The 16417-nt window shown below is 37.9% G+C and overlaps 2 protein-coding genes across 5 annotated transcripts in view; one reads left to right on the forward strand and one right to left on the reverse strand.

Moving 5' to 3' along the window:
• LOC107042703 (tubulin glycylase 3A) overlaps window positions 1-14815 on the forward strand; it is a 63161-nt gene extending 48346 nt beyond the window's left edge. The window contains exons 3-10 of the mRNA XM_015263856.1: window positions 10465-10576; window positions 10656-10867; window positions 10959-11366; window positions 12466-12673; window positions 12794-12884; window positions 13385-13582; window positions 13750-14009; window positions 14474-14815. Of these exons, the coding sequence (XP_015119342.1) occupies window positions 10465-10576; window positions 10656-10867; window positions 10959-11366; window positions 12466-12673; window positions 12794-12884; window positions 13385-13582; window positions 13750-14009; window positions 14474-14748 (1764 nt within the window). The 3' untranslated portion in view covers window positions 14749-14815. The remainder of the gene's footprint in view (window positions 1-10464; window positions 10577-10655; window positions 10868-10958; window positions 11367-12465; window positions 12674-12793; window positions 12885-13384; window positions 13583-13749; window positions 14010-14473) is intronic.
• A 147-nt stretch (window positions 14816-14962) lies between these two features.
• The window catches only part of LOC107042704 (zwei Ig domain protein zig-8), a 108082-nt gene continuing 106627 nt past the window's right edge, over window positions 14963-16417 (reverse strand). For all 4 annotated transcript variants that reach the window (XM_015263859.1, XM_015263858.1, XM_015263860.1 and 1 more), the window contains 2 exons: window positions 15694-15862; window positions 14963-15382 (listed from right to left, as the gene is read on the reverse strand). In XM_015263859.1, coding sequence (XP_015119345.1) covers window positions 15276-15382; window positions 15694-15862 — 276 coding nt within the window. In that variant the 3' untranslated portion in view covers window positions 14963-15275. The remainder of the gene's footprint in view (window positions 15383-15693; window positions 15863-16417) is intronic.

Raw genomic sequence — 16417 nt, forward strand, 5'->3', positions numbered from 1 at the left:
GCCTCTAAAGATGGTTTTGAACCAGGGGAGACTCCTAGACCCCACTGGACGATGTTGTCACAATTGCGCTTTTCAGTTGAAAACAGACATCATCTTTAGAGACATTTGTCATCTTTAAAGACTTCTCCACGCCATTTTTCGAGCCGCTCTTTCATTTGAGCCCAAAAAAACATTGGTAGTGTCTATTTACACGGTCCACGGCAGAGTTTACTGTGGATATAGGGTATATTTTATAGGGTTTATTTTATTAAAAATCTACGTCAACAAATGCCAAGAAAAATATGAAAAAATTCAAGTTTGATCTCAATGACTCAAGTTTGGGATAAAGCTAACGAACTTGATCAAAAATATTCCAATCAGATTATATATTGAAAAAACAGTAATTTTTTTAGTTTATCAACAAATAATAAGTTAAATATGAAAGTTGAGTGAAAAGGTCAAAAGAGTGAAAGTGGAGAGAAGAGAACGAGAAAAAATGACCTTGTGTTCTTATTCCAATAAGATAACTGGATCAAAAGTTATGTTATGGCAAATTTTGGTTGAAAAATTAAAAAAAAAGGAAAAAATGGGGACTGCTGAAAAATTGAAAAATGTTTTTAAAAAAATTTCCTCTCCTGAAGACATTCTGTGAAGAATTATTTGTATTTTGCAACTAAAATGGACTTTTCGGCGTTGGCGGCGAATCAGCTTTTTCGTAGTTCAACTTTGAGCGCGCTTGGCGACTTGACGGTTTAAATTGCGAAAATGCCGCCATCGACTTTTTTGTAGAAAATTTTATGCTCTACAAATTAAGCCTTATGAATTTTTATCCTATCACGGTTTCGTCGGCGTAAAGCAAAACAGGTCGCGTGGATGCTTAATTTTTCCGTTTTGAATTTTTTCAAACAATTTTCCGATTTGCTACAATTCCAAAAACTTAGTATGTGTTTCATATCATTCTTCCGCATGATATCTCAGGGTTTTTATCCTTCTTCTATCATCCTCGATTTCGGCTAAGAAAAAGTCCTTATTTGATTGGCCTACTAACTTTATTCGTCTCTCGTTTAACCCTGGTCATCACCCCCCTGATCTTTAAAATTTTAAAGGCTCTAACCCATAATACAACTAGGTCCGCGAGATAATTTCCCTACGCGATGCTTACCACTGATCTCCCTTATATACATGGTAGACATCACCATAGATCCACGGTAAAATCTCCCTTGCATCTACGGTAAAAAGTGGAAACACTGCACGCCATTCACTCACCTTATATGCACAGTAAAAAAAAATTACTTTATATCCACGGTGAAAATCTTCCCTATATCCACGGTGAAAATGGCCCTGATGCACACCACTGCTTTAACTTATATCCACGGTAAGAATTACCTTTTACCCACGGTAAAAAAATGGCCCTAACGTACCCCACTGCTTACCTTATATCCACGGTAGAAATTACCGTAAAATTTACCGTGGACCGTGTGAATAGACACTGCCATGGAACTTACAATAATCTTCAGATCTCTGGCAATATGATAATGATAATAATGCTCGCCTTTGCCACATCCCCACAATCTGACCCTTGATATCCAATGATATACCTGACGAACCCAATTTTCCCATCATTACTCGATGAATACTCGAATATGGCAAGCTAAATCACTGCACAAGTGATCACGATAATGACATAAAACAAATGACAGTCAATTGACACTCACTCGCCGGCAACAACCACAAAACTGAACGGGCAATCGGATATTTCATCAATTTCAGCGACTGTTTCTTTCTTTTATTCTCTCAGAAGCTGCAGACGGAAACAAATTCCTATCGAGGGGTTGAACACGCAATTTCATAAAAAAACCTAGCGAATTCGCTAGACAATTCTATTGAAATGTTTAATAGACTTCGATTTTTGTACACAACAAATTCTATTGACATATTTTCAATTCAATTCCCTCGACTCCAATTTCCTACTTTTTTTCATTCTCTTTTTCTTTCATTCTCATAAAGAAAATAAAATAAAAACACTAAGAAAATTTGAGCCGAGGAAATTCTCTAGAAAATATCTCAATAGAATAAGTTGTATAGAGAAAACTAATTCTATTGACTTTGTAACGAGATTTTCTCGTTACTGAAAAACTGTTTTACCAACACGAAAACCCATGAATCAAGAATGGTTAATGTGAGGAAAAGAGTGGGGAGCGACATCTAATGCCAGCTGAAGAAGCTGAGCGAGAGATGAGAGTGACATCGAACGGCGGTTAAAGTGAACCGCGCGTGAGGTGAATAGATCAATCAAATAATGCCAAGAGGCGTGGTTTGGGTGAAACCATGCTTCTGAATATTATAGAGAGGCTGTCGATACGTTGTCGTCATATCTAGAAACTCGCCCAGCTGTGTTTGGACAAAATGGGCGAACGTACTGGTGTTTCAACTGAGCGATTCTAGAGGCGCTATCGACTTAGACTAGGGACCAACGGTTAGGTGAGAGGACTAGCGCCCCCTCGATTGCCGTCGAGCTGATTGGTCGCGATGGGGTAAGGGATGACCCACCACCGCTGAGATGTTCAGATTAGGGGGAGGAGGCCCTAGTAGATTTCGGGACAGTTGGTGACAGCCACTTGAGTCGAGCGGATGGTTTTCCGGTTAATCGGCACAGTTGTTATTGGCATTAATCCATATGGATTGTGGGGGTTCGTTGTGGGGACAAGATCCAAAACAGCGAGAGAATGGGATGCTTGGGCGTCCCAAACAGAATGATCGGATTACTTTGAGGACGTGGGATGTTTTAATTCCATGTTCTCACGGATCCATCACTTCGGACGAAAGAAGTGGTGTTAGCGTGGATCTGTGGGCCGGGAGTTAGGTCGACTCCTGGAGGCCCGATCGCACGTGCCTCCATGACGAGTAATCTGGGTCTTGGCTCGCGATGATAGTGCTTTTACCGAACATTGAGGTTGAATTGGGGTGGGCACAGGTGGTTGAGAATAAGTCTCCGGATACCCGTGTCGCATGTGCCTCTCAATATTCGGCGCTCCGAGGAGTGAGAAGGATTCGCAGGCAATGGTCGACCTCTCCAAAGTTGAGCCACTCTGGAGAGACAAAAATACGTCAGAGGAATGGAAACATCATCGGCGAAAGATACATGGAGAAAGAGCTCCTAGAAGATATGCTTTATCGAGATCTCTCGGCTGAAAAGACGAAGATCGATCGAGTGAATTACTTCTAGTATGGTGGACCTTACCCACTCTACCGTATTACGCTGATGCTGGCTCGGCATATTTAGTCCCGCCACGGGAAGTCCTCACGGTAGATGAGTTATCCTCTGAAGCCGGTTTACCGTTGGATTTTCCGTGAAAATCCAGCTGGCGCTCAACAATTGAGCGATAGAGAAGATGCCAAGCTAGTTTGGGATCTCTGCTGGTGAAGCACCGGTAAAAATCTCTTGCAACTTTTTCTATAGAATATTTTTTATTGAACATTCCAATAGCATCGGCCAAAAACTAAAAGAAAGCTCAATGGAAATCCAATAGAATCGTCTAGCGAATTCGCTTGGTTTTTCTATGAAATTTTACACACAGAAAAACCTATACGTAAATTACGTTTTGATAAACGTAATTTAGGCTTAACGTCAATATGATGTCTGGTGACTTTTTTCCGTCATAAAAATCGGAATTTAGGCTTTAAAAAAGCGTATTTTACGGTTAAAATAAAAACCTAAATTACGCCTAAACGAAGCGTTTTTTGCGTTAATCAAAACATAAATTACGTTTATCGAAACATAAATTACGTTTATTAAAAATACTGAAAAATCATGGTAATTGACGGTAACTTTTAGCGTAATTTACGAATACGAGATCGTTAATTACGTCTATGTAATCATAATTTACGACGATTTGAGCGTAATTTACGGTTTATGTAATCGTAATTTACGGTGATTTTGAACGTAATTTATGCTTCAACTTCAAGCATAAAATCCGTTTTTGAAAGCTTAAAAGACGACTTCTTAAACGTTATTTACGTTTAGGTTTTTCGGTGTGTATCAACCCTGAAATAAAACAACTTCACTTAAGCCGTTCAGAGTGACTTTCCAAGAAATATCGCTGAATCTAATGAAGGTAGTGAAATGTTGATAAAAATCCTTGTTGTAGTACTCACTCCGCTCGAAAAAAAAAAAATTCTCCTAAATTTCACCATCTTCCAAGCATTCTTTAATTTTTTTAAGGAAAATTCAATGAGATTGACTTGACAGCTCCCGTCTAGAGCCGTTCCTTAAATCCAATCAATCTGCAGTAATTCGGAAATGTGACATCCTCTGACAACTCCAAGGTAACAGAACCCGACAGACCCCCTTTACTTGGCAATGTAAAATTCGGGAACGCCAAAAAGAAGCGTGAGACGACTGCGACTGTCGCAGGGCGGTCAAATTATTGAGAAAAATAAGAATAAAGTAAAAATAAATCTGAGTCTTGGAGGGAGCTCGCACTCCTTTTTCCCCGAAAAACAGACAATATCAAACAATCGGAGCAACGTGGAGATGAGAATCCAAATGCTAATTACGTCTGACCTGTCCTGGAGCAAAAGGGTCTGAATAAAGAAGAGGACGAGCCCTACAAAAATCTCTTGGGGTCACATCAAGAGGACCCCAACACCTAACACGGTACTCCAAGCCCCACCTGAAGGATAGGGAAATAGAGTAGCGAGAGGGGCAGAGAGAGGAAGACCGCCGGGGCAATCAGACCCGAGGATGACGACACTATGGGCATCATCGGAAAGCGGCGAAATTAACTGTAGCAAATATCTCACTCATCGGTACACGGGTTCAGTGGTCGATGGTCAAGAGTTTCGAAGATTTCCAGGTCGTGGAAGGGGGAAATACCCCCGCTCCTAATATTATTCTGTTTTTCTGGAGACTGAGGGCCTACGTGGCAATGCCACGGTTTCTCAGTTCTCTCCGAGACACTGTAATAGATACCAGATAACAGATAACAATTTTGCGAGCATAAATTCAAGTATTGGGAGCACCTGAACGGTGAAGAGACCCGGCAAGCGGCAGCTACATGGGTTGGACGTTTCCTGGACGACCCTGGACCTCGTGCACTGGTGATCGTGAAATAAGTACCCACCTTGGTGGCTTTTCCTCTCGCGGTTCATTGTCTCAGACCATTTTCGGGGGATTTTCCCCCTCATTATAATTCATAGATTTTGATTTATCTATTTATTTGCGTTATATCGAGTGTTGCTATTTTTTGGTAATTTCGGGAAGTTTATTTCGTCATATTAATTTGGATGACTCTTGCGTTGATTCCTTATATTTTATATTCTCAATTTGGGCTTAGTTTGCAATTATTTCTTTTGTATATATTATTCTTTATCTTTTGTTCAATACACACGTGATTCTTTAGAGCATTAAACCTGGTGTTAGCGTTTCATTTCGTGGGTATTGAGGGTTGTTTGGAGTTGTGTGGGAATTCTGAGAGGGAGTTTCGTCTTCCCTCCCCGTCGTAATCCAGAGTTCGGGTTATTTGCAGAATTAAGAAGGAGAATTTCATGAATTACATGATTTTGTCTATTTTTCACGTGGTAAAATAAGATAGACTGGCGCCTAGCGGGACGCGGGCGTTAATGTTTGTCTATAGGTGGTTTTAATTCATTTTTGTATTAATTTTCTAATTTTTAAAGTATATGAAATTCGCCACAAGTACTTCAGATTTTCTACAAATTAATCACTTCTGCTCGAAAACTTCAAGAGAAACTTCGTAGACTGATGCTGCACCTCCTCCGCAGAGTTGATTCAAACAGCACACTGGGTGACTCCGATCATTTCCCTGGGGCCGCAGATGCAGTGGGCTTCGCAGAGGGGGGCCGGAACCGAGAGAACTCCGGGGACGAGTGAATGATGGGTGGAAAAAATATACAAATTACTGCCGCAGTGATCCTATACACGAAAACATTTAATCGAAAAAGCTAGCGCAATCGTTAGGAAATTAAATAGGATTTGTATTAAGGTATTTCCGCAGAAGTCATATGGGGGTAGAAGGAAATATGCTACAGGGTTGAAATTTTGAGAATATATTCTTTCAATAAATTAGAAAGTTGTCCCGAAAGTCCCAACATGATTCACCACATTGATTTTTGTAGAGAAAAAAATTAAAACTGTCATTTGTACAGAGGCTTATGAGACACATTTCAATGGGGAACGACAACCATGGACAATATGCTAAGAATCCAAATACTTCATTTATCGCATCGTACATGTTTCCAAAATACATTCTTGCAATGTCATTATTCATGACCACAGGAATCATGAGTTATTATTCAAAATGTGCGTCAAAATCATGATGTTTTTGGGGGTTATACGTTGGCGGATAGGACGTAAAAACGAGATTAGAGTGCACAATTTTCATCCCCACTCCTGTTTTTTGAGCTTACGGCGGAAGTACCTTAAACTTCTTTTAACAATTCTATCATTTTTTCGCCCATTCAATTTAAAAAAAATAAAATTCCGTAACCTTGCTGCGGGTTTTCTTCAATAGCAAATGGAATAAAAAATGTTTAATATTAGACTATTTCATATCAAGAATCAAATATGCACCTTTGACAATATGGAATAAATTTTTAATATTAAAGAGAATTTTGAGAGTAAATCGCAATATTGGCATCGATAAATATTAGGTGTATACCTTAATCATTCCGTTTTTTACCAAAAAAAAATATGTAACAATATAAAATATATAAATACTAGATCAATCCTCGAAATATCGTCCATCGTTTTCGATGACCTAGCGCCATCGATCGGGCAATATACGAATGCCATCGCGAAAAAAACTTGCAGGCATTGAGGAGATGGAGTCACCGACGAATTTTCGTATATCGTTCAGAGTTTGGAAGCGCCTTTCCTCCAAGGCGTGCTGCATGGACCGGAACAGATGGTAATCGGAAGGGGCGAAGTCCGGTGACTAAGCCGCGTGCAGGACAACCTCCCAGCCCAAGTTTAAAATCCTTCCCTGTGTAGCGCGAGTAATATGAGGTCGAGCGTTATAATGGAGCAACATGACTTTTCGGCTCCCTTGCCCAGTAAATGGCCTCTTCTCATCAAGTCCCTCGCTCCATTTGTTCAATTGTCGACTGTAGCGTTCTGCAGTAACTGTCTGACCCGTTTCCAAAAGTTTGTAATACAGTATACCCTTCATATCCCACCAGATACAGAGGAGAACCTTCTTCATGTGAATTTTTTATTGGGGAGTGTATGTCGATGGTTGTCCGAGATCCACCCATGACTTTTTCCGTTTGGAATTAGCAAAAAAAATATGTTTTTTAGCTGCCGTCACAATTTTTGACAAAAAATTTTTCTTCTGGCGCTTAGCGAGCAATGAAAGGCACGTGTTCATGCGTTGACCGCGGTTAAGTTCAGTCAGTTCGTGTGGAACCCATCTTCCTACGGTTTGTATTTTTCCCATTGCATATAATCGTTTAGAGACTGCTGCTTGAGTAACTCCTAGCTGAGCTGCAAGCTCTTTTTGGGTTTGCATTGAGTCTTTGTCGAGTAATTCTTGCAATTCAGCATCTTCAATTTTCAGAGGCTGTCCAGGGCATTCCCGGTCACTGAGATCGAAATCACTATCTTAAAAGCGTTTATATCAATATTTACAAGTATCATCGGACACAATATTACTTGCGAGAGTAAAACAACTTGAATCGTGGGCTTCAATGGCTTTTTCCCTTGTTGGAACTCGTAGAGAATACAGTGCCGAATGTGCTGCGTATCGGTCGCCATTGTATACAATATACTACTGTATATATACTACTATTTTGCGAAGTTACACAGCTCTTCCAGGCATGGCATATAGCGTATTAAAAACAGTAAGGTTCCCTCTTCCAAAGCGCAAACGGACGCGTAAATATTTAAATTTTAAATAAGACACGGCACTCAATGAAAAAAAACGAAAGATTAAGTTATACACCTAATATTATCACATGAAAGTTTTCTTACGGGATAATACAAAAGGATACACACCAAAGAAATCAAAAACTCTGACTTGGGATCACATTCAAATGTTTCTGCAAAACACCAGTGATGCGTTTTATCTCCTTGCCACAGTAAGTAATATTTACAATTCAGAATAATATTTATAATGAAAAATAATATTTACAGATGGAATGAATATTTACAATTGAAATTTGTGTATTTACAGGTTGGCCTAGTTTTGCGTATTGTTGGATTTTTGAGAACAAAAGAATTACACGATCTTAAACTAGCGTGCATTGAAGATGGTGGTTCAAGTATTGTTTATTTTTCAAATGTTTAAATTGTAATGAATAAAACATTACCTACGTGAATTATTACTTAAATCTTATTGAATTCTTTTTTCAGCGAAATTTTCACCTTGTTGGTTCTTTTGCCGAATTTGCATCAGGCGGCACGAAAAATAGTGTATGCGGCTCGCACCTAAAAGAACTCCTTGTGAGGCAACGATTTCACGGTAAAATCGCATGCCTCGCAAAGACTTCTTTTGGGCGCTTGCCACGTAATATACTACTATTATAACAGCTGTAGACAGCCTTACGGGCGGAATGACAAAAAAATCCCAAAAGGACAGTGATTTTTCTTACTGTTCTCAGTAAATTTTCCTCAACAGAGCCATGTTAACCATCTGACTAGCAATTCTATCCCCACTCCCTATAGGGCCCAGACGTTCGACGTGGAAGGGAATGAGTAGTGTGCGCGCGAATAGTGCTGTAGCGCAAAGCGCACGTTTGAATACATGAGTCCCAAATATAAAAATTTGTACAAGTAATTTATTGGCAGATACGATGAAACAAATTGAAGGAAGAAAAGAAGCAATTTGAAACAAGATATCTCATTGCTATCAAACTCCAAATCATGAACAGGACCTCGATTTTCAACAAATGGTTGCACTGGATAATGCCTAATATTTGAAGAGCATTTTTATTCAAGTGATTCATCATTTTTTTTCTTTTTCTTTGCTGAAAAATCATCTGGATTCATTTCCCAATTTAAAGGTATCTTTCTTTGTTTCACGTGTTTACCAGGACTTCCAGATACACTTTTAAAGAACCTTTCATTCTTTTTTCCAGGCACTCTTTATCACTGACATTTTCTCTTTTTTTATCTCTCATTATTTGTTGTCTATCTATCAAAACTTCTATTAAGTATTACACGAGAATATGCAGAGGGCCCCGATAGCTTTGCAATACTTACAACGGTTCTGACACGAAAGTAGTGAGGGAATAGTCACATGACCATTTCTCACTTACACATCGCGTGGCGCGCTGTGATTGGCGGCCATCACACCGATTCGGTTTTGTACGGTTTGCGAGTTAGAGGGTTAAACTAGTTTAGGGTGCGAGCACGGTTATCTTTCTAGTATGTTTTTCTGTGTACTCGACTTGTCTTAAGCAGGGCGCTTATAACTGTACAAACAGAATCCAGTAATGTTCACCCAATGACATCAGGTTTTTTCAATAACTGCAGTGAATTCATAATTTCATTGGCTTCAAACATGATTCTAAATGATTGCCTGATTAATCATTTTTCCATTGACTCCATTTAAATTAACCGAATGTCTTCATAACTAAAACCACTACAATCTCGCTAATCCAGATTTTAAAATATTGGAATTAAGTAATTATACTTATCACAACGATCAGTTTTATCATCATAGAAGATCTAGCGGACGATTTCCAAATATAATAGTTGTAAGTAATGATCCGTCTCATATAAATGAAGCCGTAGAAAATACAGAAAATGACCGGCCAAATGTAGCACACTAATCGAAATCATAAATTATTTCACAGGATTTTTTTTGCGTCGTCTCTTCAGAACTACACCAATAAGAAAATCAAAGGAAGTTTCCCGAAATTCGATTTGCCTGTTGCAACCTTCACTCCCAAATTTGTAGGAAAAAAATACCACTTCTTTCGCACATATTTCAAAAAGAATGTGAAATAAGTTAGTTAGCTTCACGATTCTGTAGAGTCATATCAAATACCCCTAAATTTAATTCAGTTGGTAAGTGATATGTGCAATCAATTATGCACTCAAACTTAAATTAGTCTAGTATTATCAGAAAAATTAGTGTATAAACAATTAAAATTCTTTATAAATAATATAATATAACTCTATTGATGTATTTTAAGTATGTTTTAATTCTTTCCATTTCACCAACACCTATCCAAGGCAGACTCGGACAGGTCACTCGCCGCTGATGGCAGGTACGAAAATCTGTGTCGCCGTACTGTACCCAGTATATTTGGGACTTACAACACGAGAAAGGAGTCCAGCAAAAATACGGCCCCACACGCGCTGTCTCCACGAAATAACTCCATATTTGGAAATCATGAGATTTCTTTTTTTTTATGGGTGTTTTTAAATCAACTTGATTGGCGGATGACAACACGATTTCAGGAGTTACTTGCATCTTAGCCTTAGGCCATTGGTAACCATTAGTGGAATTTTCCTTTCAGAGACACAAAATCTTTTTAATACGCGGAGATCTGCCGATGCTTGTGAGGGCACTTGAAGCACGTGGCTGGCTGCAGAAGTACGAATCCTTTAAAACCCGAATGCTACCCTATGGTGAGTTTAATCTCTTTCGCTCGTTCTCTAACTCTTTGGATTTTCCTTCAAGTATGCAATTAAATCCACTACATATCAGCAGGTATCATGAGTATGGATTCAAAATCGTTGGTTGATATTATCCAAGGAGACGGCTCATTAAACGAGAAAGCACTTGTGTTTGCTCTCTTACGAACTACACCACCAGACTTCATTTGGGACTGTCGCAATGACTTTGTTGAGTGGGATTCTTCCCTCAAGCATAATGTTCTTTTAAATCGTTTCGAAAGATCCTCAGTTTATACATCAAAAGTACAACCTTTTACCTAGGATAGTTGAATATCTAGTTTTTGAGGATACATTTTTTTCAAGAATTTCTCTTTACATTCTTTATTTAAAATAGTTGGGTATGGCTCGCATACTTGAACAGGCGCACTGGTTTTATGAGGAGGATGTATCAAGCCTCGAGTTTCCACGTAGTTACAATCCAGCTCGGGATGCAAATGCATTTTTAGAGGATTTTCGTCGTACAGCAGCCGTTGGCTTGTTAAAGTGGTTTGTCATGAGAATTCAGGACGGGTTGGGTATTGTTGTGGAGGAAAGTCAGTCGATTCCTATCAGTAGATTGGAATTTGCACTGAAAATATGTCAGAGGTATTTAGTTGATATTGAGCATGAGAATATTGATCAAGTGGGGACGTTAGAGACTACGGATGACGAGTGGAATACTTTCGTTGAAGATTATTCAAGTGTTATTCACAGAGGCTTTGGAATATCCAATATTGAGGAGGATGCTCCGGTGAAACTCGAGGTTTGCATGAAATTTACTTATTTGAAAAGAAATGTTAGGGAAAATTCAATTCATGAGTATGAAATAATGGATTCAGCTATTGAAAAACTACATTTACGTGTGTGAAGAATCTGTATCAACTTGTTTATTCTGTCCATGATTTTATTGAGAATCATGAGTTTTTCTATAGGAGTTTTTTCCTATAGGACAATTCTTGTTAACTGCCCTCAGTACAGAGATTTCTGAAAATTAGATATTCTATTCGTACGAGGCAATTATTATAGGTATTATTATTAAAATGTCTTATGGAAAATTTCATGCTCAGAAATTTCTGTAGGCGAAACTTTAACACAATGATTGTAAAGCGTTAATAGTTGTAAAGCAGTTAATCACAAAAGGGAAAAATAAAATGTGAGAAATAAAATTCCATAAATTATGAAATATTAATGACGAATAAGAGAGAGAGAAACGACAGAGCAACAAACATAAAATGATGAATATTTTGGTGATCTAGTAATTTCTTACGAATCATTTTTTTCCAAAATACCTTTCAAATAACCGAAGTTATTAATCGTCGTTGTAATCCTCAAAGTGTATGCCCAACCCAAATAATCATTGCTTAAACTCGTGTTTCATATCATTTTTTCCAGAAAATCTCGTTGGAAAATTGTGTAAGCTCTAATCAACCAAACACATAGATCCCTCCCTCTGTATCGACGTCAGGAGTCAAAATCAGGAGTCGAAGTCGATTATTTTCCTATTGCACAATTTTTTGTCAAATTTTTCTATTGAAAGGAATACACGCCATGGCTACGGAATTTTCAATAGAATTCGGCAAGAAACTCATAGGAATCTTGATAGAATTTTTTGGCGATGGCGCTTCCCTTTTTCCCTAACTTTTTCATGTGTTAAAGATTCATAAAATTTCTGATATTACCGTTATAATAATACTAAAAGATGTTTATGATATCGAATGTTATTCTGCTGTATCACGAAAATTTTCACAACGCTTTGATCTTCCATTCCTCAAATCAAGTGATATTCCATAAAATTCCCACTAGTATTCGGTGTATTTTTTCTGATCGTCAGCTTTACCCTGATTTTTCACTCCCTTTTCCAGAAATGCTATTTACTGGCATTTGAAACTCTGAAAAAACTTGGGGAATGCGACCCGCAGTTTGAGCTCAATGGAATGAGAAATATTTGGATTTTAAAACCAAGCGATCTGTGCTGTGGCACTGGAATCAGTATATCTCACTGTATCAAAGATATATATCGTCGAGTTGACTCTAAACCCAAGGATTATTTTATCATACAAAAATACATCGGTGAGAGGTGGCTTTTTATTTCTCATGAATAATTGATACTGATTAATTAGTGTTCAAAATTTAATGTCACAAGAAAAACTAGAGCAGTGAAAATAATAATTTATTTATTTTTCACTGCAGAAAAGCCACTGCTGATTCAAGAAACGAAGTTTGACATTCGTTTGTGGTATCTCGTGACCAGCACACTTCCTTTGACCATCTGGTTATTTAAGTAATGAATCACATATGAGAAATTCCACACCACATTCGAACCATAGAAATTTTATGTCGGGAATTCCTTTAACAATTTTTTTGAAAGTGTTGGGCATCGGACGTACATTTTGAAAACAAAATTATTAATAATTCATTACGGAAGTTAATATTTCTTGAAAACTTGCATTTTTTTCATTAAAAAAATGAATTTCATCGAAGAAAAACTACAAATTTTGAAAACATTTATGAAACTCCGGTAATTATGAATATTTCTTGATGATTTTTTTTTCAAAATGAGGATAATTCAAAAATCTTCGACATGGAATTTTTAGGGCTTCGGGTTTGGTGTGGAACTGGCCGTATTCCACATCCATTCGTTTATGAATAACGGATTTTCAAAAAAACACATATATATATATAAACTACAGACCTTGAAGAACTGTAGCAATGCATTGAAACAATTTTCCATCTCTCAAAAAAAAACATGAATGCAATTTCTAATATTTACTTTGACTACAGAGAAGCACTATTAAGATTCAGCTCTAAGCCCTACTCGGTTTCCACTTATCACGAGGCAATTCATCTCTGTAATACCGCTATTCAGCAGAAATATGACTACGAGAAGCGGCGGAGACGTAAAAGGGACAATATTGATGAAACTGAAGAATCAATTCGTGATCGAGGATGGGATTGCAAAATGCTGAACGAATATTTAAAGTAATTTCACGTTTCGTTTCCATTCGTCCGGATGGGGTAGATAAAATTTATGATAAAAATATTCCACTCCAATTCATCACCACTAATGGACATGAAATTGTCAGGTGCTAAAATATATATTCCCTTTCTCACCAGCTTTCGTTTTTTCTCTTCTTTATACGTTTTAGGACTCGGGGATTTAGCGGCGAGCCATATTACGACACTATATATCCGAAAATGTCACAGGCCATTGTGCTGACGATGCTGGCGGCACAGGAGCATATGGATCGTAGACGATGCAGTTTTGAACTTTATGGCGCTGATTTTATGGTACTGGATGACCTGTCCGTATGGCTAATTGAAATTAATACGAACCCACGTATGCATCCACCGAGTTCAAAAATAACTCAACGACTCTATGATACCGTACTTGAGAGTGTTGTCAAAGGTTAGCAAAGTTTAAGATTGTCAACTATCGTGAAAGAAACACAAGGTGAGAATCGTGGAGCGAGGAGTTGAGCCTTCGCATAAGAAAGTTCTATGACTTCTGGCGACTCTTTCTGGCCACTTTTCTACCTCAATCCTCATCCTTCATCCTCCGCACTCACTAGAAAACTTACCGGTGGGTCTCACGTTAGCTGTGTTTGTATTGACGGCACGAGTTGGCCACTAATCAAACAACTCGGACTATTGTAAATGGTCCTCGCTGAACTTTTTTCCCTCACCTCTTCCCATGTTTTTATTCTCTCTACGTTGTCTTTTATTTCTATCCAACTTCAACTACAAGTCCAAGGACTTGCTCCAAGCGTTTTTCCATGAAATTTCAAAGAGTTCCTTGGATTTAGAAGCAAAAAATGTAGATGTTTGGACGAGGTGAGTTTGAGTTTTATGTTCAATCGTTTTTTATTGCAGTTGTGATGGACTTACCACTCGATCCGTCGGCTGATACCGGAGGTTTCCAACTCGCTTACAAGCAAGATTCCCTGGATTTCATTCCCTATCTTGGTCTTGGTCTCTTTGTATTTGGTAAACATATGGTACTACGAGAAAACGAGGATAAGGATGTGAACAACAGTAGGACAAATATTTGCAGTCCGTGGGGGAGACACAGTCGTGCATGGACAGCACCGGCTAGATCGCACAATAAAAATCCGAAGGTTGTTGATTTTGTCAATAGCGTCGAGTAATGACGGACTGAACACATGAAATATATAATTGTTGATTTATCAATTTTAGTGATATACCAATATTTGACGAATTCACTTGTGCAAATCTGTTTTAATAAACCCCCAAATTTTATGTATCCTTCCCTAGCCAAATTAAAAGAAGATACTGGAGTAATAATAGTAAAAATAATATCAAAGACATTGGATTTCTTGATATGTACATACAATTGTTTTATTTACAATTATTCGGTAATTGTATCCTCGATGATGATTTTATGACATTTTTTAATCCTTAGATTTGAAACTTGGACTTTAACAAAATACTACATCTTTATAAATCATTGTGCCGTGTATTTAATACGTAAAGAAACAATTTCTCTTGGTCACAATAGTACAATAGAAATGGTAATAGTAGATTTTACCCTGCTGAAAAGATTATTCTCCTCGTCTTGATTTTCCTTCTTTTCATACTCTTCAAAGCCAGAAATATTTACGACCGACTGAACTTCAACCTCACCGGTAATTCAGATTTATGCAGGTAATGGATCTCATATAAATAGAATCTTAGTTGCTATCGTAGTTAAGAACAAAAGAAATCTCAAGTCGGTGTGTAAATTCGCACTGGCTCCATGATGCATTGCAGCTGGATGCTCCTCTGTAACATGAAAAAAGGGAAGAAGATGCATGAATGATTCGAAGTATTCTGAATGGGAAATGGTCCAGACTAAAGGCACTCAGAGTTGAATGCCACTGGATCAATAATCCTTTGAAATACTCTTAAGAGAGTGAAGGAAACAAGATGCTAAAACCAAATGAGAGAATTAACCCGGTGAAGGTAAAAAAAATTGAAAACTTAATGTATCTCGACTCTCCAGTTACTCATTTAATGGCGGAGGAGAAGATGTAATGTAAGCCTGACAATTGAAAGCTCATTCTACGAGATGTTAATGATGTTAGAATCATTACCTTTGACAACGTGAACTCTTATACTGTTGGGATTTGCATTACTTGGCTTGCAGGTGTAGAGTCCAGAGTCACTTGGCACCGCATTCTGTATCATCAATCGACTTGATGTTTCACGACCCTTTTCAGTCACCAGACTGATACCTCCACGGGGTGAGTCAAAATTGATATCCTTGAGGGTTATCCACATGTAAGAGAAAAAAATAGATTGGCAGAGAAAAAATTACATGAATGGAATGTCATCTAAATTCACGTGCCTGCCGTTTTATGGCTACACAATATTGGGGGGAGGATGTTTATTTGCTTGTATAGTTATGTTCGGACCTTTGTGATGGATGAGAGATAGACAAGCTAATCATTAAAAAAAATCCCGCTAAATCGTGAGGTTTTCACTTTGGATGATGTTGTTCATATTCATATTAATAAAATTTGTAGGAAGAAACTCATAGGACATTGGATGAAATGAATATACAATGCTATCTCATTGTTTCCAGAGCCTGAGGAAGCTTTAATTGAAAGAGAAACGTCGCTAATTGACAATGAGATAGCATTGTATACTCATTTCATCCAATGTCTTATGATTTTCTTCCTACAAAGGTTTTCACTTTTTTTTCACCAAGACATTTTTGTGACTTTGCACCTAGTTATTTTGTCAGTGGGGATTAGTAAATCTTCCTGGTAAACAGCAAAAATAAATATTTTATGAAAGAAAACGGGGCGACGAAAT

This window comes from Diachasma alloeum, unplaced genomic scaffold (genome assembly GCF_001412515.2).
Source record: "Diachasma alloeum isolate Michigan unplaced genomic scaffold, Dall2.0 Dall_scaffold_00512, whole genome shotgun sequence".
Taxonomy (NCBI): domain Eukaryota; kingdom Metazoa; phylum Arthropoda; class Insecta; order Hymenoptera; family Braconidae; genus Diachasma; species Diachasma alloeum.